This window comes from Notolepis coatsorum (genome assembly GCF_963971535.1).
Source record: "Notolepis coatsorum genome assembly, chromosome: 3".
Lineage (NCBI taxonomy): Eukaryota > Metazoa > Chordata > Actinopteri > Aulopiformes > Paralepididae > Notolepis > Notolepis coatsorum.
The window spans coordinates 204599066-204623664 of NC_140167.1; the positions used below are offsets into that span (position 1 = coordinate 204599066).

The window sequence follows — 24599 nt, forward strand, 5'->3', positions numbered from 1 at the left end:
CTCATCTTGTCTCGTCCGTCAGAGACACAGAGACCTATTGTAGCTAGGGTTGGGTACCGAACTCTGTACTTGTAATGGTACCGACCGAATTACATCGGTACTACCGAGTGCTAGATCCAATCCGTACCAGATTTTGGTACCTTTGCATGTTTAGTATAAGAGTGTAACATACTAGACAAGAGGGAGCCTTTTCCACACACATATATATTAGGGCTGGGACTTAATTAACTACCGGAAAAAATGGACGTAAAAAAAATTGACACGTTGCGGCACTTTGCTCTCGTCTGTCGGCTATCTATCCCCCCCCCTCACAGTAAACTGTGGTGTTCCACAAGGAAGCATACTAGGTCCGCTACTGTTCCTAATTTATGCAAATGACATGTCGTCAGCTTGTGACTGCAACTTGTTCCTGTTTGCGGACGACTCAGCCCTGCTGGTCTCTGACAAGAACAAGTTACAGGTTGAAAAAGCCCTCAGCTCAGAACTAGGCAAAATCTGCATATGGCTCGCCGACAACAAACTATCATTACACATGGGCAAAACAGAGTCCATTCTCTTCGGTTCAAATAACAAACTCAGCAAGACCGACGGCTTCTCCGTTACAGTGGGTGACAATATTGTCACAAGGAAAGAAGATATTACCTACCTGGGTTCCATCCTAGAGGCAAATCTTTCCTGTGACAAAATGGCATCCAATGTAATAAAAAAAGTCAACCAACGAACACGATTCTTGTACCGGATCTCCTCACTGGTAAACAAGAATACCCTGAAGACTCTAGCAGGAGCACTCATTCAAGGGTACTACAACTATGCTTGCACCTCATGGTACCAAAGCACCTCAAAGGCGCTAAAAACAAAATTACAAACATCTCAAAACAAACTGGTCAGACTACTGCTTGACCTTACTCCTAGAACCCACCTCACCCCTACCCACTTTGACAACCTAGGATGGCTTAGAGTAGACGACAGAGTACAGCAACTTGCAATGGGCCTGGTCTACAAGATACACTACACGACCAAGGTACCCATGTACATGACAAAATACTTCCCAAAGGTCAGTGAATACCACGATCACAACACCAGAGGGAGCTCCACAAATCATGTTAAACCCAGATTCGGCTCAAACAAGGGACTAAACACGTTTCGCAATTATGCCACATCAATGTGGAATGCCCTACCCAAAGCTGTAAAGGAATGTGAATCACTACCCACTTTCAAAAACACTCTCAAAAAACACCTAAGGGAGACTGCAACTCGAAACTGGCCCCTGTAAATGTCCGAACACAACCCCCTCCAATGTACAGTAAATGACCAAGTATGGTCTTGTCAATAATCCAATGTACAGTGTTGTTTGTACAGTTGTACAGTGTCCCCCACCCACCCACCCCTCCTACCCAACCCCCCCCCCCCACTCCTACCCCCCCCCCCCCCCCACTCCTACCAACCCCCCCCCCCCCACCCACCCAACCACCTCCAATGTACAGTCCCCCCCCACCCCCACCTACCCAATCCAATGTACAGTTTCTACGCCTAATGTATATACTCTTTTCTTTCTGGACTCTTTTTGTATCACAAACAGTACTGTAATTGCAAATCTGGTATGTCATAAATGAATAGATGTAGCAGTACTGTCTATCTGTATGTCATGTATGTCATATATGTTACGATGAATTGAAAATGGGGGACCCTGATGTAAACAAGACGAAAGTCTTTCTCTGGTCTGCATCCCCTTAACAATTGTATGTATTGAGCTGTACTGTACTGTACCCATTCTGCAATCTGTTAATACAGTTTTCATTCATTCATTCATTCATTCCGGGCTGAGTTTTCGCCGATCAACCAATACATTGTTAAAAACTTGAATTTGGTGCCTTTCGATAGTCACCCCAATAAACCTATTGCGTGATTCCATTCTCGAGTTACAAGACGAAACATCCGGGCGAGCGTCATTTGACAAGCCGTTTGGACGAGTGACCACGTCCGGTTGTGGACGGTCCTGAACTGACCGGTCACCGCTAATGGCGAAAATGATTGACCGCCGTTGTAGCCAAGGAGCGTCTGCTCCGAAAGAGACCCCAGACGGGCGCTCAGAGTGGGGGGAGGTGACGAAGAAGACAAAGAAGTCCTTTGTTTTTACTCGAGAGGCGAAATAAAGGCAGTTGACGGCCAGTTAGGATAATCACGCTGAACTATTGCGGTACACACATTACAAAAACCTTTGTGAAACACACATTTTCCATAGGATTTTTATAAACGTTGGACCTGTATAAGACTTCAGGCGATGGAACCGTTATGTTTTCCAGCTCCTACCTCTCAGCTGGAACTTAAAAACAGCCATCTGGCAACAAGTAAACAGCAATGTGAGTACACACAACTTTACTTCAGTGTGTTCAAACCTCTGTTACTCTATTTCATTAGCACTCAAAGTGATTTTTCTTTATTGTGTAAGAAACCTCGGAATGTTACCTTTTCAAAAGAGAAAAGGTCCTTTGCGCTATAAATATATTCTTCCTAAAATTGATGCACTTGGTTAAAAATGTCATTGATTCGACTGTTGGTCTGTGTAGTAGCTAATAAACAAGATTTTGCTGCTTAAGCGTATGTATAATGTATATTCATTGATTCACTCGTATACCTAAATCCATTTGAATTGAAAAAAAATTGCTTTTCGCATCAAATATTGATATGCGTTTAAAATGCAATTAATTTCGATTAATTAACTATAAAGTCTTGAATAAAAAATGATCGAGTCCCACCACTAATATATGTCTATTACTGTCCCGTCTCTTGGGTCTTTGGAAAGACCAGACGAGGTCAGAGGAGTTTGATAATATTTACTGAGGACGGCCAGATAATGTTGATATTTAAACATTTAAAAACATAATACATGATCATGAGATTTATTTTGTGAGGTGTGTTACAACAATAAACAACATTTTTCAAATAAATAACAATGTTGGAATTGAGAAGTTTGGACTTTTTTTTTACAACTGAAATTACATGTTTTGTTATTACAGAGAGTTAAAGGAAAACTCCAACATTTTGGGAAATTAGCTTATTTGCCATCTACCCTGGAGTTAGACAAGAAGATATATACCCTTTTTCTTCTCTGTGCATGCAGTAGGAGTAGGAAGATGTTGGTAACTAGGCTAATGGAGGAACCTACTTCCAGTGACTGACGCTAAGCTAGGCTAACGGTGCGCGTCTTCCTACTCCTACTGCATGCACAGAGAGGAAAAAAGGTATGTATCTTCTTGTCTAACTCCAGGGTAGATGGCAAATAAGCTAATTTCCCAAAATGTTGGAGTTTTCCTTTAAGTACCGGAAAAAATGTACCGTTGGGTACCAATACTGAATTCCAGGAACTGGTACTGGTATAGGTACAAATGTGAACGGTACCCAACCCTAATTGTAACTGTCATTAAAAATTGTACACGCATCGTAGTTTCTTTATGTGGGTAAGTACGTTTCATGATAGATCCAGGTGAGTGATATGGCCAAATTTACATATCACAACAGTTCTATACATTTTCATAATAAAAAATATGTATCACTATATCTTTCACTTTGTTTTATCTGCTATGGATATTTAGCAAGTTACTGAACAGTGCAAACAAAATGGTAACTATATAGTGTTTTATTTGCAGCTTTAAAAGTGTAGGCCTGAGTGAAGAAATTAAAAGTTTTAAACATTTGAGCTCATTAAAACACAAGTAAAGGTATCATGAGTGTCAGAGCAGCGATGGTGAAAGTCAGGAATAAATGTTTGTGCAAGAATATGTCGCAATATATTCGCAATCTCCATGATCTCAACATTTTAACCACTGAGGATCCAAGAACATCGTCCAGCCCTAGTGTCAGGTCTTCAGAAGTTCCAGAAGATTCAACTCTGGCTACAGGCATGTGCGTGTGTGCGCGCGTTGCGAGCGCAAATATAACTGCTGGTCACTTTTCAGGAATTGAGAAACCTTTTTCTTTTTTTTGCCTTTCTATCATTTTCTCCCATACTCAACCCGCCTGATCGGATGCCACACCATCGGGACTTTCCACAACTCCTCTCACTGGGATACCTTTCACTCCTGGCTATACTGCTAGCTGGAGCTGCGACCCGAGGATGGACGCCTCCTCCCCGGCTTTCGGCTCTGCAAGCTAGCCAACACCGGCACTTCTCCGATACCGTCATGGTAACTTTCCAATACTCCACGCTGCAACTTTGCAACCTCTTCCGTCATTCCACACCAAACTGCATCGATGCTATTAAGTCTCTGGGGCTCCTTCGTCGCCCTCGCTACATGCACAGAGCCTCCCGTTGCAAGTTTGTTTACTATTCAGACCATGGAATTCCTTCTGTGCTACCGGGCTGGCGCTCCAACAACGTGCAGCAACGACGTCATCACAACAAACCCCACGTGCGCACTCTGACCAATCTGCGGCCACTAGTCTGTGTTGACATCCCTCCATCACTGTCTGCCCCAGCATCCATCAAAAATGCAACATTCATGCTCCAGAATGTTCGCTCTCTTAACAATAAATCTCTCCTCATCCATGACATAATTACTGACAGAGATATAGATTTTCTATGTCTTACTGAGACATGGCAATATCAACAGGACTTCATTTCACTCAACCAAGCCACACCCCCAGGTTATGTTTACATCCAAAAGCCACGTACCCAGGGTCGTGGTGGTGGGCTGGCTGTAATATATCGGGCTGACTTTCTAGTCAAAGAGCTCCCAGTACCCACTGTCACCTCCTTCGAGTGAGTGGCTTTCTCACTACCTGGGCCTACACCACTCCAGGTAGTCCTCATCTACCGCCCCCCCAAAGCCTCCACCTACTTTATGTCTGACCTGTCTGAACTCCTCACCACTGTCTGCACCATGTGCTCATCCACACTCCTGCTTGGGGACTTCAATATTCATGTGGACAACACCAGCTGCTCCACAGCCATTGATTTCCTCTCACTACTGGACTGCTTCAATATCACACGGCACACAAATGGTCCCACCCACACCAAAGGTCATACACTTGACCTGGTCTGTTCCACTGGCATAATACCATCTGAGGTACAGTGTCTCGACCTGGCGGTGTCCGACCACCATGCTGTCCTTTTCACCCTCCCTGCTTCCCTACCCAAGCTTCGGAATGCACGCACCATCACCTAGAGGAACATCAAAACAGTCAGTGCACCAGCTCTGATCAACCTGCTAACCATCCACCTGGCCTCAGCTCCCCCCAGCACCCAGGTGGATGGTCTCGCTGCCCACTACAACTCCGCCCTATCCCGCAGCCTGGACTCTCTCGCCCCCATCAAAACCCGAACTGTCACCTACACCCGTCCTGCCCCCTGGTATACCCCTGAACTCCGCTCCCTGAAGGCTGTCGGTCGCCAATTGGAGAGACTCCATAGAAGATCTGGCCTCACTGTCCACCTCGAGGCCTACAAGGACCACGTGCAGGCCTACAAGCTAGCTCTCATCAAGGCCAAAACAAACTACTATTCCACCCTCATCGGCAACCAGCAAAACCACCCCAGGACACTCTTCTCCACCATCAACCGGCTACTCCGCCCCCTCGACCCCCCCCGCCCATCTGGTGCCCACGACCTCTGCTCCAGGTTCCATGTCTTTTTCCAGGACAAGGTCAATACCATCTACCAGAAGCTAGCAGTGCCCCCCTCCTCCCCCTCACCTGCTCCTCCCCCTGGGTGCCCCCCCCCCCAATGCAGCCTCTCCTCCTTCTCCCCGGTAAATGGTCCCCAAGTTGTCAAGCTCATAGCCTCAGCCAAAGCCTCCACCTGCTCACTTGACCCCATGCCTACCACCCTGGTCAAGATCTGCCTCCCTGCTCTCTGCCCCACCATGGTCAACATCATCAACTCCTCATTTGAATCTGGTCTCGTCCCCCCCTGCTTCAAAACAGCCTCCGTCACCCCCATCATTAAGAAACCCGGCCTCGACCCAGACGAGCTAAACAACTTCCGTCCGATCTCCAACCTTCCTTTCCTTAGCAAAATCTTGGAAAGAGCAGTGGCCGCCCAACTCCAACAATACATGTCCAACCATGAGCTCTATGAGCCTTTTCAATCCGGCTTCAGAACTCAACACAGCACAGAGACCGCCCTCATCAAAATTACCAACGACCTCCTCCTTGCAGCTGACTCTGGCCACAAGCATCCTCATCCTCCTTGACCTTTCTGCAGCATTCGACACAGTCTCCCACTCCATCCTCCTCAACCGCCTATCCAACAACCTCGGCATCACTGGCTCAGCACTCTCCTGGTTTCAATCCTACCTCACCACCCGGACACAGTTCATCACCATCGGCGACTCCAGTTCCACCCCGGCCCCAGTCAACCAAGGCGTCCCACAAGGCTCCGTACTTGGCCCAATCCTATTCACCATCTACATGCTCCCCCTTGGTCAGATCATCCGCCGTCATGGCCTCAACTTCCACTCCTATGCCGACGACACTCAACTCTACCTCTCCACCAAACCATCCACCCATCTCCCCCCACACTCCCTTATCAACTGCCTGCACGAAATAAAAACCTGGATGTCATCTAATTTCCTCAAGCTCAACAACAATAAAACCGAGCTCATGGTTGTGGCACCCAAGGCCCTGCTTCGGAAGGTTGGGGATCTCACCCTCAACATTGACGGCTGCTCCATCTCCCCATCCCCTAAGGTCCGCAACCTGGGCGTTATCCTGGACTCCACCCTTTCCTATCAATCCCATGTAAATTCCCTCACCAAATCCGCCTTCTTTCACCTCCGAAACATTTCCAGACTCCGACCATCACTTTCCGACACCACAGCTGAGACCCTCATCCACGCCTTCGTCACCTCCCGCCTGGACTACTGCAACGGGGTCCTGTCCGGGGTCCCAAGCAAAACCCTGGACAGGCTCCAGTATGTTCAAAATTCAGCTGCCAGGGTTCTAACCCGCACCAAACCCTGGCAGCACATCACCCCCATCCTCATCCAGCTCCACTGGCTCCCCATCAAATCCCGCATCACCTACAAAACCCTCCTGCTCACCTACAAATCCCTTCACGCCCTGGCACCTCAGTACCTCACTGACCTCCTCCACCCCTACACTCAGTCACGGTCCCTGCGATCCACGGACACTGGTCAGCTCTCCATCCCCCGAACCAGACTGCGGACGTTCGGGGACAGAGCTTTCAGTGTGGCAGCTCCCACCCTCTGGAACTCCCTCCCCGCAGAACTCCGCACCACCCCAACTCTGGACTCATTTAAAAAACTGCTCAAAACCCACCTCTTCAACCTGGCCTTCAACCCCTAACTTTCTCACTTTATATGTATGTGTTGTGTCTGTCCACTATGTTTGTTGACTTGTTATCTCCCCCCCCCCCCCCCCCTTATGTAAAGCGACCTTGGGTCCTCTGAAAGGCGCTATATAAAACGAAGTATTATTATTATTATTATTATTATTATTATTATACCCCAATTTAGTCGTTGTTCTGAAGGTCCAGATTTACACCTAAAGTCAACGTTTATTATTTTCTATACCTTATATGTTATATTATCGTACTTGGCCATCGCGTCCCGCTCTTAAGCCTATCGAGATATACCTCATCTCATGTACCTATTGTACTCCATCAACGAAAAAAACAAGTACACCCACACCTGCCGGGTCCCGCCCCTATGGAGGCGTAGCCTATAAGACAGTAGGCATGGTCACCAAACACTCCTCTATTTTCGTTTCCATCATAACGGTCGCAGTGCACCTTATGTAACTAGTTGTTATGAAAAGATTATGAGAAATTGCGTAATGTTGAAAGTTTACCGGAGGTTTGCTTACCCCTGGAATCTTCGGGGCATGTTTCAGCGACACGTAGGGCCTATTCTGATGTTTCCTCGTCTGGTGACAGCAGATCCAGGAGCAGTGTGCAAGGTTGGCTATCGAGCCAGCTTGTACACAGGTAGGCCCTGTGTCATCAGGCATTGATGTTAGTGTTAGTAATGCTGGTTTGTTTGTTGTGTGTCGGCGCCAGGGGCGGGATGGTTTGGTGAACGGTTCACTGCAGTGGACGGGTTCCAAACGATCCTGGAAGCGTGCTGTTAAACAACTAATGCTAACGCTACATGCTAATGCTAATGCTATATGCTAACACTACTGCTACGCTGTTCTAATGTCTCCGCCGTGGGATTTTGCCGCTTTTCCCTCCTCTTGCCCGGTTCATCAATGAAGGTCAGTCGGTAGCTAATGTGGGGGTTTTGCTGAGTCCTATTTTACCCTTTTTTACGGGTAAATGGGTTGACAACAGGGTGTGCCGTGACTAGGTAGCCTAGCCAGGTAGCGTTATTCCTGTGCCCCAGCGGGGTTTTAAACGGTGTTTCCACCCGGAAGCCGATGCTTGAGGCTCGGTGGGTGGCAGTAGAGCTATACTACTGCAGGATGGGACTTAGTGGCGGCCCGTGTTGTGGCTCAGCTGACTGTTTTCTGTCCATAGTAGCGTTGAACGCTATGCTATAGTAGTGTAGTGGGCTACTGTTTTGTTCTGTCTCTCCGCTACGAGAATGTCCGTCTATGCTACAGCTTTCTCTCCTCTCAACCATTCATGCTGACGGTCAATCTGTGTCTATTGGGGGAGTAGTGCGGGGGGGGCTTTTTTTTACCTTTTTGGGTAAATGGGCTAAGCTGGGGCTGGTGTGCTGTTGTGAATATTTTGAATTAATGCGGGACTGGTTCTCTCTGGTCCGCCTCCCCTTAACGTTGTGTACATGGGCTTGCTCATTCTACAGTATTTTGTGGTGTTCGTTCTTTTATTCATTTAACCCCTTCATGGTGCACACCACAGTGGAGGTTGCTGTTTGCAACCACCAATGGTGCTCCGTGTTAACATCAGTCCTTTGCTTTTGACATATTGAAACAGTGCCCCGCCCGGCCAACGCCATGAGGTGGGTCGGCCTGGCGAGTGGCTGGTGGGCTGTTAAAGCCTGTACCGCCACGGTATGGAATTGGCAGCGATTAGTAACTGTGTTCGAATTGCTGTTTTTTCTATCAAAAAAATGGTGTCTGGTGGCGGGGCCTTGAGGGCCAGCCGACGTCGACACATCGGAGGTTTTTGACGTTTTTAGCTTTGACCTAGCCGCAAGCTATAAACGCTCAGGGTTCCCCTCTCCGCAGGGGATTTTGGTCTTCTGCTGGAGCGCGGGCGGTATTGTCCTAGGGCCCACACCGCCTCACACCGCGCAGCCAGAAGAAGAGAGCACGGCCTCGTCAGCGGTGATGACGAGGCCCTCGACAGGCGGCCATGTTTCCCCCGCCAGAGGTATCCTGGGCGTTGAATCGACAGGTGTCCACAAGGCCGACAGCCTTAGCGGCCGAGGGATTGGCCATGTTGGATGGGCTCGGCTTGAACAACAAGCCGTCGACGTCCTGCCGCGAGCAGCCCGCTCTCCGATCACTCCCTCCCCCAACACCAGCAGAAAAAAGGGGCTCTGATTGTTTCCTTTGGCTGCGGGCCACGTGCCTTCGTTGAAGCGCGGGCGGCCCCACTTTTCGCTTCTCATGGGGACAGGGGCTGACACCCAGTTGATGGCTGAGCCTGGGTCTGTCCGTGAGAATGTTGTGTTGTCAAGCGGCTCCCACCATAACCTGTGTTGGTTGAGCCTGGTGTTACGTCTGTCAACTATAAGTGTTGTCAGCAGGGGGGCTCGAAACCCTTTGAGGCACACAGTGCGGGCTTCCCCGGCCTCGCCTTCGCCAGGCCAGGTATCATGTTGGTGCCTCCCACTCCTAAAAGATTGGCAGTGGTTTCGCAGGGGCGCGTGATTTGGGTGGTAGTAATATCACTGCAGGGCTACGGTGTGTGGAACCCATGGGGTCCTCACGCCTTGCATGTCCGGCTGCAGAACAACTCCTCAGCATGTTCTGGAGGGGTGTTCAGTGGGGGGGGTTTTGTCACCTAGATTGATGTCAGCTTCCCCCGTATCAAACCGGCCCTTTCTGTCGGGGTCCCCCCTTGGGTGTGATTGCCTCGTGGGTAGTGTCAGGTTCCGACCCGACTCCACGGAATGCTCTGCTCGCAAGGGTCCAGGGTTGGCTACGCACAGCGGGTGGGACCGGGCTGACTATCTACAGTTCCTGGCGGACCTGTGCCACATGGCGGCGGGTGCGTTGGGAGTGTCATCACATATGACTACGGCAGTACCATATGTCGAGGTGGATGGAGAGAACGCTGAGGCAGGGACTTGTGTTTACACAACCCCACCCGTTTTCGGGTTTGGTACAGACCCTATTGTCAGGGTCACCAGCAGTGACAGCTCTGGTCAACGAGATCCAATCTCTGTGGACGAAGCAAGCCATCGTTGTGGCGTTCTCCTCCCGGTGTTCTCTGGTACCTGAGAAATCGGGAGGGGGGGGGTGTCAGACCCATGCTGGACCTGTCCCATGGGAAGGTTCAGCATTTTTTGGATAGTCTCCTACCTGTTGAACACCGTCAAGTGGGGGTCTGGTTCTCCTCCATAGACCTGTAGGATGCGTATTCGCATCCCCGATCTTCCATCCTAGGGCTTACCTACGCTTCCTTTGCAGGGTTAGCGTATGAGTACCAGAGGCTGCCGTTCGGTTTTCTCTGGCTCCCCGCATCTTCACCAAGTGCGTGGAGGCCGCACTGGGGCCTCTGCGTCGTCAGGGGTTACGAAGTGTATTCTGCCCTGACGACGTTCTGGTCCTTCGCGGTCAAGGTGGATCATCGGGTCTAGTACCAGGCAGGTCCCTACCAGCCTGGGGTTTGCTGTAGACTGGAAGTAGAGTACTCCTCTTCCCAGTCAACGGTTGGAGTGCTATGGGCATCCCTCTCAGAGCGTGTTGTCGACACGCTCGGGAGGTTCTGTCCTAGGACGGTTACGGCGCTGTCTCACGTCACGTTTTTCACCGACGCCTCCCTCGCTGGTGACGCGTCGGGCCAACGCCGTAGGGGGCAGCTGGCAAACCATGCTGCCCGGTCTGTGCTACGTTCAATGTGTTGGTATTGAAAGCAGTCCTTCTGGTCCTCAAACGGTGTTGATCAGGACGGACAATACGACGTCAGTGTCGTATATCGACAGACAGGGAGGAGTACGCTCCCCCCGTCTGCACCAGGCGGCCTCCATCTGCGCGGCTGTGGGTACAGGTGTACTGTCGCGGGGCGGTCCTCATCCTGACTGGTGGGGATTACGTCCGGACATAGCCAGGCAGGTCAGGGACCGATGCCGTGCCGCCTGGGATTCTTCCCCATACATCCGTTAGGTCAGTTGTTGGGATGGGTACGTTGAGGGGCGCAGGTTCTTGATCCTGATGGCGCCGTACCGGGGCGCACCTGTGTGGTTCCCGGTCCTGATCCAGCTACTGGTAGTCTGGAGAGGATGGACCCTTCTGTGGTTGATACCATCCGGAATGCGCATGCTCCCTCCACTGTCGCGCTTTACGCGGGCAGATGGCGTATGTTCCAAGTGTGGTGTAAGGCGGGGGGCCGGGACCCAGTCTCCTGCCCCCTGGATGCTGTCGGCTTCGACGGTGAGGGTATATGCAGCAGCTATATCCTCCTATCATGAGGGATTTGAGGGGGATGTCTTGTTCAGCCACCCTCTTGTGAAGCGTTTCCTGCTTGGCGCTCGACGCGTTAAGCCGGTGCAACGCTCTTTGGCTCCGAGTTGGGATCTTCAATTGGTCCTCGGTCGGTTGTCCTTGGCCCCGTTTGAGCCTCTTGAGCCTCTTCGAGACCGCGTTCTTGCTGGCCGTCACCTCCGCTAAACGCGTGGGTGTGCTTTGTGCTCTCTCGGTACGACCAGAGTGCCTGTCTTTCGTTCCGATTGCAGTGCCACTCTGCGGCCTAATCCTGCCTTCATGCCTAAAAATATCCGGAGTTCCTTCCGCTCCAGGGATATTGTGGTTCAGGTGTTTCGTCCGCCTCCTCACGCTAGTGAGATAGATGCGGGCCTTCACCTGTCATGTCCGGTCCGTGCTTGGGAATTTACCTCAGCCGTACTCAGGACCTCAGGGTTACCGATCAGCTTTTTGTCTGTCACGGTGGTTCTCGTGTCGGTAAGGCACTATCGAAACAGCGCCTGTCCCATTGGTTGTGCGAGGGCATTGCCCTTTGCTACACGTTGGCCGGGCTGGAACCCCCTGGGGGCGTCAGGGCGCACTCCACTCGTGGGGTGGCTGCCTCTGCCGCTCTCCTGGGTGGGGCCTCGGTGGAGGACATCTGTGCTGCAGCTTCATGGTCCTCCCCGGGCCCCTTTGTAAGGTTTTACCTCATGGACATGACCGGGGGTTCTGGGGTCTGTGGCCTTTCCTGCTTCCCGTCCTTTGGTAGGGTAGCAGGAGTGTGTGGGTATGGGCCACAGTGTGTTAGGTCACACGTGGTTCCGCCTGTGCTGTGTGTTCAAGGGGTTCTAGTTCCCTCTTGCTCGCACTCAGGTGGAGTTGACTGCGCCCCCCCTTCATTAGGAAGGATGGGGTGACGGGGCTCCCCAACCCCTTGATGTGGGCTTACGGGTCCTCAGGGGGTACATTTGTCGGGCCTCGCGTCCGCTCTACCCCATATCTCGATAGGCTTAAGAGCGGGACGCGATGGCCAAGTACGATAATATAACGGAAGGTTATGTATATAACCTAGTTATACGAGTACTGGCTAAGCGTCCCGCTCTTAAGCGGCCCTGAGTTCCCTTTTGAGGGATCTTTTACTGGAAACGGGATTTTTGGCGAGGAAGAGTGTTTGGTGACCATGCCTACTGTCTTATAGGCTACGCCTCCATAGGGGCGGGACCCGGCAGGTGTGGGTGTACTTGTTTTTTTCGTTGATGGAGTACAATAGGTACATGAGATGAGGTATATCTCGATAGGCTTAAGAGCGGGACGCTTAGCCAGTACTCATATAACTAGGTTATATACATAACCTTCCGTTTATTGTATAAGATATATATTTACGCTGTTTATTTACCAGAGTATTTTTATCATTCGCCCCTTTTCATATGTCCCTTCATCGCGCCGTAGACAGCGTGAGCCCATGCACCTGTAGAGTGTACCAACCATAGCTGTCAACCCTACCGTTTTTCCCGGGATTCTCCTGTTTTTTCAACCCTCTTCACGCCCTGTTCACGGTTCACGGAATTGGCAGGTATTTTGTACTTATTAATTTTTACAAAATGGCTGCAATTCCCCTCCGTGACGACAGGTGGCAGCAGTGTAGATTAGAACGTTATCACAGGAAGTCAGACCGTTGCGACCCGAAGAAGAATAAGAACAGCGACCGGATAAAAGCTCAGAGCTCAGGGGAGAGACTGATGCACCGATGGTGTCAAATCAACTTAGCCAGTGTCTCTTGATTGCCCACTCTGTGGCTTTTGTCTCTGGAACAAAAGGTTTGCAAATCTTCTGTGGATAAAACAATACAAAGTTACTGTATGTGATGCAGGAATGTGTAAATGTGTTGGTGAACAGCCGTTTGCTCTGCGCCTCCCCTGTCCCCTCCTCCCATTCCTCCACGGAGAGCATGCCTTCACTGACGCCCAATTTCCTGAATGCGATTTATAAATATAAATTGATCCGTTTTAAAAGTTGTCGTGAATTGTCATGGTATGACAAATACAGTTACTGGTAACTCGCAGGCATTGCAGAGATATTGAGGAAAAACACAAAATCGCATTGGCTTTTTTTCTATCTCACTTTTCTCTGTAGACACACACACTGTTCCAAAAATGATATTTCCACTGCTAAATTAATGACCATAGGTATTTTTTATAGCTTTAACGAGTTGTAGTATTACTATGTAGCCTACAGTGATGAAGGTATAAAGACACTATGGTAATACATTGATTGATTGCTAAATTTAACAGATTGCAGAATGGGTACAATACAGTATTGCGCAATACACAATTGTTATGGGGATGCAGACCAGAGAAGGACTTCCCCCATTTTCAATTCATAACATTTACAGTCAAATCAAATACATTTACAGATTACAACCTTTATTTAATGGTTAATATTTTGATAAAATGTAATTTACTGTATTTTTATAGCATTTACACTTTATAATATTTTATTTTCAGCTTTTATATTTTCACAAACACACATCAAGACAAATCACAAACACAAAGAAAAAAGAAATAAAAAGAACACAAACAGTATGTTGCCAGACACTGTCACATCAATGAACAAACATACACCATGTCATATGCTATACACTAAGGATGCAAGGGGCTGATTCTCTGACATATATACACACATTACATATATACACATACATATATATATAATATATACACCAGCGCCGCCAATAGATAAAAAAAATTAACTAATCAATCTCACAATTTTCTGTAATCAATCTAGATTAATCTAGATTAAAAACAGCATTTTCTACATAAAACCGAAGCTTGTAACAGATATTTACTTGAGTAAAATCATGGAATTAATGTAAAATCAACACAAAGAAAGTATATTTAGATTCAAAGACTATTTTAATAGCTTTCTTTGAATACAGTTTCTCTCCTGTGAAATACAAATGTTCAACAAAACCATCATTTACATAGCATTTACACTTAAAGTAGGAAAAGTTTACCCTACAACGAATGGCTGGGTACATACAGGTTTTGACCAGCAGATGGCAGCGACGAGGCAGCTCCATTGGGAGGGGGCGGGGCCGGGTGGGAGGGGGCGGGGCCGAGGGGGCGGGCCGGGGGAAGGGGCGGGGCTAAAATGTACACGTTTTGTCTCGTGCCAATGTTGACAGCTATGGTACCAACATGCCCAGTGTTGGCGCAGCAGGAAAAAAACGACAGTGTATTACGAGAGAGCTGGTCTGCTAGTGAGATGTAATTACAACGTTGGTGACCGACGAGTTGGAAACGGCAGCGTGATATAGTTTGGGAGAAGTGAAGTAACATACTTCGATATAGATCTGCCGACGTGCCGATAGCAAAGGATGGTGAAGAGACTTTGGGCTGAGTTCAGCTGCGTTCTGGATTCAGATAGCTACTGCGGACTGCATGCTGGTTAGCACTAGCATAAAGGGCTAACTAGCTATTGAACCCGAAGTTGGGGTGTTGGACTATAGGAACCCGGTCCGTACGAGACCCCCCTATCCAGCGACGACAGGGCTGTCTCCCACGGGTCTACTCTGCATCAGCCTCTGGAGTAGGAACTCCAGAGAACATCGTCTCCATCCTCGTCTCTCTCCCCCTGGCTATTCACCACGCCCCCCTCCATGCAGAGCTCCAACCATCTGGTACCATTAGTTTAGGACCTATAATAATTCGGACATTCGTTGCCTATAAATTGTATGATTCATTCGGACATTGTTGCATATACATTTTATTTGTATAGGGAAATAAATGTTACATATTACATGTGTGTTTTATGTTAAACATTAAATATGATTATTCAACTTGGTACCCCTGTCCCCGCCCAGTTAATAGAGTGTCCGCCATCTTGTGTATATTTAATATTGGTTAATTAATCATTTAGTATTTGTCAAGCTCATTATTTAAATACAGTCAGGGTTGTGTAGCCCCTCAGCTACAGTCGTAATGCCAATTCCCTTCCTGGTCGTTGCACTCTGTCGTCTACTCTAAGCCATCCTAGGTTGTCAAAGTGGGCAGGGGTGAGGTGGGTTCTAGGAGTAAGGTCAAGCAGTAGTCTGACCAGTTTGTTTTGAGATGTTTGTAATTTGTTTTTTAGTGCCTTTGAGGTGCTTTGGTACCATGAGGTGCAAGCATAGTCGTAGTACCCTTGAATGAGTGCTCCTGCTAGAGTCTTCAGGGTATTCTTGTTTACCAGAGAGGAGATCCGGTACAAGAATCGAGTTCGTTGGTTGACTTTTTTTATTACATTGGATGTCATTTTGTCACAGGAAAGATTAGCCACTAGGATGGAACCCAGGTAGGTAATTTCATCTTTCCTTGTGACAATATTGTCACCCACTGTAACCGAGAAGCCGTCGGTCTTGCTGAGTTTGTTATTTGAACCGAAGAGAATGGACTCTGTTTTGCCCATGTGTAATGATAGTTTGTTGTCGGCGAGCCATATGCAGATTTTGCCTAGTTCCGAGCTGAGGGTTTTTTCAACCTGTAACTTGTTCTTGTCAGAGACCAGCAGGGCTGAGTCGTCCGCAAACAGGAACAAGTTGCAGTCACAAGCTGACGACATGTCATTTGCATAAATTAGGAATAGTAGCGGTCCTAGTATGCTTCCTTGTGGAACACCACAGCTCACTGTGAGGGGGGGGGGATAGAGTACCGTTTACCTCCACCATCTGTTCTCTCCCCTCCAGGTAGGATTGTATCCAGCTCACTGATAGACTATCAAAACCAATTGCTTTTAGCTTGTCAATCAGAATGGTGTGATTGACAGTGTCGAAGGCCTTTTGTAGGTCCAGCATGACCATGCTGCAGTATTTGCCCGCGTCCACCTCTTGTTTGATGTGGTCGTTCAAATAGAGAAGGCATGCGTCAGTGGAGTGGGATGTTCTGAAGCCAGATTGGAATTCGTAGATTCGATTTTTTTCCGCAAGGTACTTTTCGACCTGTTCGTATACTATTTTTTCCATGACTTTCGAGATGGATGTAAGGATAGAAACAGGGCGGTAGTTGCCTGGGTCTAATTTGCTGCCCTTTTTGTGCAGGGGTGTTACTCTCGCAATTTTGAAGTCCTTGGGGACGTGTCCCTGTTTTATGGAGAGGTTTATTATGTGTGTGATGATTGGTGTGATGGCTGCTGCTGAGTCTCTGAGGAATTTGGAGGGGATGTTGTCATGGCCAGTGGCCTTGTTCGGTTGGAGGGCGCTCAGTTTATTGAGTACCTCATCTGTAGTTACCATTTCCAGTTTTAAGTCGTCTTTGTGGACGCCTAGGTTCTTGTAGTATTCTACTATGTGTTCTACCCCATACTGCCCTGAGTGGGAGGGTAGTTTGTTTACCAGTGTTGTGGCTATGTTTGGGAAGAAAGTGTTTAAGTAATTGGCTACATCCAGCTTGTCTGTGATGAGCGTGTTGTCCGTCTTTATGTTTATGTTTGAGAACCTGGTTGTAAGTTTTTTACTGCAGCCTAGTTGATTGTTGAGTAATTTCCAAAGTTCACGTGGTTTATTTTTGTTTTCCTCAGTTTTGTCATTGATGAATTTTTTTTTAGCAGTTTTGATCATGGAGTTTACGTCATTTCTTAGTCTGTTTCTTTCTAGTTTGAGTTCAGTCACATGGTCTTGGAGTTCACTGCTCGTGCTTTTAGTAAGCTTTGACTGACTTTTACGAAACTCATCTTTTGTCTCTGGTTTTCATAGCGGTCAGTATTTCAGTGTGCATCCATGGCTCAGCGCGATTTTTTACCCTGGTGGTTCTTAGGGGGGCCATGTTGTTTAGTATTGATGAAAATTTGGTTTTGAAGCCAAGCCAGGTTTCTTCAACCAGTGTCCCATTGAGTTCATCTGACCAGTCCAGACTCTCCAGTTCAAGGTTAAAGACCTCGCTAGAGTAGGTTTTGAGGTCTCTAGATGTGACTGTTTTGTGACAGCCAGCTTTTTGCTTTAGCTTTTTGCGGGTACAGAATATCATATAATGATCACTTAACCCGCATGCTATAACCTCTTTATTGGAGATCTTGGACTTGTCAGAGGTCAGGATGAGGTCAATGGTAGTCTGAGTTGTTTCACATACCCTTGTGGGTTGGGTGATTAGCTGGCTGAGGCCGTGCAGATCACAAAACCTATTGAAGGATTTGTAGACGGTGCATCTTTTTGTTGCATATCCGTGTTCCAGTCTCCAATAAGAATCTTTTCCGCATCCTCAGCTCCAGCTAAGCACACATCCAGAGTATCATAAAAGCCAGTTTGATCTGGCGGTCTGTAGATTGTGCCGACTAGAACAGATTTAGCCCTTTCAAATAATAGATAGTACTGTCCACCCACGGTTTCTGGTTCAGGAACACCCTTGCCTTTTTTGTGGGGACGATACTATCAGCTAAGGTTGCTATGAAGCTAACAACAGTGTCTGCGAACTCGCTGACGTCACTGTGGGGACGATACTATCAGCTAAGGTTGCTATGAAGCTAACAACAGTGTCTGCGAACTCGCTGACGTCACGGCGCTTCCTTGGAACATTCCCCAGTCTACGTCCTCTAGACGAGCGTCCTGAAGCGTGGCCTCTGATTGGTCGGAGTAGACCTGTAGACCTCTATGCCAGTGGTTCCCAAAGTCGGGGTCGCGACCCAAAGGTGGGCCGCGAGCAGCCACGGGTGGGCCGCGAGATGATTTAAAAAAAAAAAAAAAAAAAAAAAAAAAAAAATTATTTTATTTTTATTTTTTTATTATTTTTTTTGTCAGGCCACTGAACTTAGAAGCAGGCCAGGACTGTGTTTCTAGTTGTATTCTAAAATTATATTCTATTGTATTCTAAAATGTGACTATATGGTTTTATATTAACTTAATAAATAAACAAAAACGAAAAATCTACTTATTTCAACGAACATTTCAAACTAAATAACAGATTATGCACATAAAACGCTGAAAACAACCGAAGCAACAATAGTATTTTAATGAGGCTATTATTATTATCATTATTATTTTGCAACAAGTTAGCCCTCTCATAAATAGCACATATAAATGAATAACTAACTTGAACTAACTTAATAGGATTGAAGTGATATTTGGCTTAAAAAATCGGTCGCCTGGCAAAAAAAAAATAAAAAAAGCCTGACGATGTGCATTGGGCCGCGGCTCTCTGACGCCTTATTTTCTGGGCCCTGGCCTGAAAAGTTTGGGAACCCCTGCTCTATGCGACCCAGGTGCCCAGGAAGAGTTTAGAGTGAAGCCGTTCTTACCTGAGAAACGTAGGAGTTTAGAGTGAAGCCGTTCTTACCTGAGAAACGTAGGAGTTTAGAGTGAAGCCGTTCTTACCTTTGAATACTTCTGTAGCTCAGCATCATCTTCAATAACTGGGTCTAGTTCAACCACCTGGTAGGAACAAACACAAACACTGTGACTGTAATCCGTCAATGGATTTTTAATGCAAGTGCGTGTGTGTGTATACATTATTTCCATGCATTTGTCACTAATCAGCATGTCCAACTATTCTGTGTGTGTGTGTGTGTGTGTGTTTGTGTGTGTGTGTGTGTGTGTGTGTGTGTGTGTGTGTGTGTGTGTGTGTGTGTGTGTGTGTGTGTGTGTGTGTGTGTGTGTGTGTGTGTGTGTGTGTGTGTGTGTGTGTGTGTGTGTGTGTGTGTGTGTGTGTGTGTCGAGCGCAAACATAACCGCTCGTCCCTTTTCAGGAATTGAGAAACGTTTTTTTTTTTTTTTTTGTCTTTCTATCATTTTCACCATACCCCAATTTAATCGTAATGCCAATTCCCTTCCTGGTGTGGACTCAGATTACAGGGAAAGCTAGCCTGTTTGGAGTTTGCTGATCACTCAGTCTCACGCTCAGTGTTTAAGAACGCCGCTGTTGGTGAGGATGTTTTAAAATTGACCATCAAAGCAAGACTGCAGGTATTACCCACCCAATACAATCTGTCCACTTGGTATCCTCAAACTCGCAGTCCATTCTGTTTAAACCATCAGGATTCACAACAACACATAGAATCCATTGCACACATACTGTAACGAATGGATGTAATGCATACAAACATCTGTATATAGCTTGTCATGACCGTATTGTGGACATTGTGTCTGATGCGGAACAAAACATCTCACCATCTAGTGCAGCAATGTACAAACATACTAGAGTGCAACCAGAATGGGTTGGTCTTACCAACGATGTCTTTGCCAACATACCAAATACACCTGATGTTGTTTTTGTTGACACCAGCCACAAGGAGGTGCTAATCACATAGAAGTAGGCTGTGCCTTTGATCTGTACATGGACCAGGCCTTCCGGGACGCGTCTATACTTCCCGCAAGCAAGTTGTCCTTTTGCGCGATCTGATTGGCCACTGACGTTTCTGGTCATGTGACATGTGCGCCCAATCGTGTGACGGCAAGTTCTTTGGACGGTTAAGCTTAGGCGCTCTTTCGAAGTTGGTTAAGGTTAGAGTTTGTCTTAGAGCAGGGCGATAGAACACCATGCCCTGATTCCAAACTCTAACCTTAACCAACTTCGAAAGAGTCGCCTAAGCTTAACGAGTGATAAACTAAGCGTTAGGTCGTTTGCAGGCTGTTCGACGCGGAAATGGGCTAAGACACTGCTCGTCATGCGATTGGCGCACACGTCATATGACCAGAAACGTCAGTGGCCAATCAGAGCAACGCGGAAGGACAACTTGCTTGTGGGAAGTATAGACGCTTCCGGGACAAGTATACAAGACCAACCACTGCTCAATGTGATGGCCGGCCTTGGGTACAGGTGTAGGTATAGTGTACTTGTATTGGGAAGACTTGGCCATGTATATAAATGCACCATGACCGGTCTGGGAATTGCTGCAATGTCTAAAAGAAAAGCCAAACAAATTGCCAAATATTGCTCTGTCTCAGCTAGGGATGGGTATCGTTAGGATTTTATCGATACTACTACTCGATCGATACTGCTTAACGGTTCGGTACTTTATCGATACTCTTATCGGTTCTTTTTGATTATTTTTTGCAAGAAAAAAAGACAATTAATTAATAACAGAATCGACATTGCTTTATTATTTATACAACTTTATAAATAAGTATTATAAATAAATATAATTTATGCAGGGAGGGGTATATTTGCAGTTGAGAGCATTGGTCATCTCTCTACAGTAAAGATTAGAAATGATTGAATTATTGTAAATTTGTGTGGAGTGGTGGGAATAGCTGCTTCAATAATAACTTATAACAACAACAACAACAGACAAGTTAGACAACTACTGTATGTATACAAAAAAAAACTATATACACTGAATGATTAGTTGTTACCTAAAGTCCTTGGACTCCACTGTAGAGAACGGGTGCAGGCCTTTGACAACAAACTTTGTCACAGCCCTGTGACACTCGTTCACCCTATCCTCCATCATCCTTCCTCTAGCTGCTAGGGAGAAAGGACTTTGGGTGGTGGAGGTAGAAAGGATGTGTGGTGGCCCTGGGCTCACTGGGCTGGGACATTGTGGCTGACGCCTCAGCTTGACGATTTATAAAACGTTTTTAGATTGTAGTATTTGTAGCTAAACAATTATTTTGTTTATTAGCCTATTTGTAATAATTCGTTATTAGCCTAGGAAACTCCGTATCTTGGCTTACCGGCTGCAGTGGACGTGGATGCAGATGGACCACTGCGCGCAAGGCAGTCGAATACGGCGCATTTCTGCACACTAATATCATGTTTTGCCAACAAATGTTTTGATAGGTTGCTCGTATTGCCACCCTTACTGGCAAATGTTTTGTTGCACTTGTGGCAACGTGCGTTGTCGGCATTGACCCTTGTAAAGTATATCCATACTTTAGAACGCTTCGCTCTATCCGCCATCACGACTCAGTGCATGCAGACTCAGAGCAGTCTGTGTCTGTGTGCAGCGCGCTTCAGCACGGAGACAGCACTTTCATTAAGGAGTACCCGTATGTAGAAGAAGTACCCGTATGTACAGTGTAGCACTAGCGAGCGACTCGCGAGGAGTGTGTGTAATAATAATGACTCGCTGCGGCTCGCTTCTCGTGCAGAGACAGAGAGAGGATCGTTCGCAACTTTTAAATAATAATAATAATAATAATAATAATAATAATAATAATAATAATAATAATAATTTCTCTAGAGTATCGATAGCAGTACCGAGGACGTCGGAGCTTATAAATACTCCGGTATTTTCTAATATAGTACCGGTTCCCGTTCAAAACCGGGGTCTGGGGGGCATCCCTAGTCTCAGCTATTATTGGCAGCTTAGCCACGTGGAGAAGGAGGTGCTGTGTGTCCCTTAAGTGCTCAGTGCTGCTTGGCCTCGATACATTTGATTCCCTGTTTATGTCATATAATTTGTGGAACCAAATAAAGTATTAAAATGTGTGCTTACCAGGACTCTGTACTGTGGCCCCAGAGCCTGCTCCCACTTGTCCCTGAGCTCCAGCTCTGCTACTGAGGGGAGATCGACAGCTAGAAGACACAGAGAGAGAGAGAGATGGAGAGATAGAGACATTAGAACAATAGTAGGGAAAATACCATCTAGGGTTGTTATGAAAACTGTCAAATCATAGCATGTACGGTCAATGGTTAGAGGAAGAAATTAAGGGTAAAAACCACATTTGAGGGTAGGGTGTGTGTGTGTGTTCTTGCGCGTGTGTGCTTATTTGCATGTGTGTACGTGTGTGTGCACGTGCGTGTGTGTGCGTGCGTGCTTCTGTGTGTACATATGTACATGACCATATCCTTATAACAACCTCCCGCTAAATCACAGAGATGTATAACTGAAAGCCGAGACTGATTGTCATGCAAACACGAAACGCTGACAACCTAACAAGATTGCTTCCTGAATACACGATTCTGGCCCTTGGAAAAACTGCAGTCTCATTTTACAGTCAAACCAAGAGGGAAATCAGTATTGGGGCCAAGAAAATGTGTGTCCACACATGCTCACAACCCCCCCCCCCCCAACACACACACGCATCCATTTTGGAGCAGGGCTCACCGTGCGAGGCCACTGTGTAAAACACAGACAGCTCACTTAGACTGCGGCTGATTAAATTAGCATTGCTAACCCGGGGCCATAACGGCGCAATTAATCTCAAACGTTTGGCTGAATAAATACGGCAATACATTGCTCTGAGGGATGTCGGAGGGAGACGTTAAACATCTGCTGGCCAGGCGCGCGGGCCGGTGCTGTAAACGTCTGCATGGCGTTTTAGCCGCTTAGCAAAAACCTAACGAGTAAATAATAAAAAGATATTATGCTGAGACGTCAGGTTTTTTTTTTTTAAGCTGGCGTCGATGACGCGCTCGTTCCAACTCCGGGTTCTGAGCACCGGAGATGACGATGTTACAAATGAGAAGTCAGGCCCGTTCTCTGCCCCTTCGCCGGCGTGGGCCTCCGCGTGATCCACTCACATTTACATTTAGCTGACGCTTTCATCCAAAGCGACTTACAAGTTCTGTACAACAAGACAGCAGGAAGGGCACAACTCAAATCAGCTGAGTAACAATGTTCATCAAAGTGTTGAGTGCTACAGTGTAGGTTATAGTTTATTAGGACAAGTGCATGACAGTAAGGTTAGTTATAGCCCTAGACCAGTGGTTCTCAAACTTTTTACACCAAGTACCACCTGAGAACGTAGCTGGCTCTCCAAGTACCACCATATGGCCGGCGTTAAAATACAGTCTATTCAGCTATGCACAGTTCACGCAGGAGGCAAATGTATTCCTAATACCATTATTTATTGTTAACTTTTGTCAGACACAGCCACAATGTACGAAGGGATAGCACTAGAACTAGCAAACGCTTCCACACAACTCATACAATGCAAGGGGCATTGAGAACATAATAACTAACATTCTCACATAGCAAGTGAGAAAATTAAGAACAACTGTATTTCAGCAAATGTACTTAATTCTCTCTCTCTCTCTCTCTCTCTCTCAAAGTAAAATATTTTCAATATATCAAATGCAAAGTAAATTTTTCTGGGGGGGGTTATTACAGGCTAGGCATGTGTCAATGATTAGCAACAACACAGATTTTGATGGATTTTTTGTAATGTCAGATTTAACACCAACTCTTCAGAAAAGTGGGAGTATTTCATTTTTTATCTGACAATACAAGAAATCTAAAAAAAAAAAAATGGTTATGATCAGGGCTGAAGTTGAATTGAAGATTTATGACTTTAGACTGCATTACTCTCTGTCACAGTGATCTCCTGGTTGTTCCCCACTTAGGTTATCTAACTATTGCGCCGCCGCAACCAGAAACACTGGCCTGGCCTGCTTCTAAGTTCTGTGGCCTGACTGCAAAAAAAAATTATTTTTCTTTTTCTTTTTGTGCTTTTTTGTAAATGTTTTCAAGTACCACCAGCAGTACCACCAAGTACCACTAGTGGTATGCGTACCACAGTTTGAGAACCACTGCCCTAGACTATCCTCACTATATATACTTTATATGATAGCATGTATAACAGTGCTGTATATACCGCATATTTACAGCATATATATATTTGTCTGAACATACCTGCATATAACCCCTCTATATACTTGCTTGTACACCTGCATATAACCCATAGCTCTGTATGATAGCATGTACAATAATGCTGTTTATACCATATATATTTATTCTCACTGTGTATATATATATATATATATATATATATCCACACCTGTCTGTACTTTCCTGCACATAGTCCTTTTACATATTTGTATATACTATACATATCCTTCTCTTACTAGTAGGGCTGTCCCCGATTTGGATGGTCGACTATGATTGGCCAAAATTTGCCGTTAGTCGACAAAAGAAATAAAAATAAAAAGTATAATATAAAAAAAACAAAAATTATCATTCCATTTGGGCTGTGGGGGTGCTTAATGTCTGAAGGAGTCGACTGAAGGCTTCTTGTCCTCTGCAAAAGCATGCAATTGGTCCACTGATGGATACATCTTGATATTTGTCTAGTCTAGTGTGTTCATTAGACGGGTGAAATCCTCTTTCAGTGCCTCTGTGCCTGTTTTCTTAGG

At 46.6% G+C, this 24599-nt stretch overlaps 1 protein-coding gene across 1 annotated transcript in view; it reads right to left on the reverse strand.

The window, feature by feature from the left end:
- patj (PATJ crumbs cell polarity complex component) overlaps nt 1-24599 on the reverse strand; it is a gene marked incomplete at its 3' end in the record, with an annotated part of 330847 nt that overhangs the window by 219869 nt on the left and 86379 nt on the right. The window contains 2 exon segments of the mRNA XM_084311517.1: nt 18899-18955; nt 21961-22040. Coding sequence (XP_084167643.1) covers nt 18899-18955; nt 21961-22040 — 137 coding nt within the window.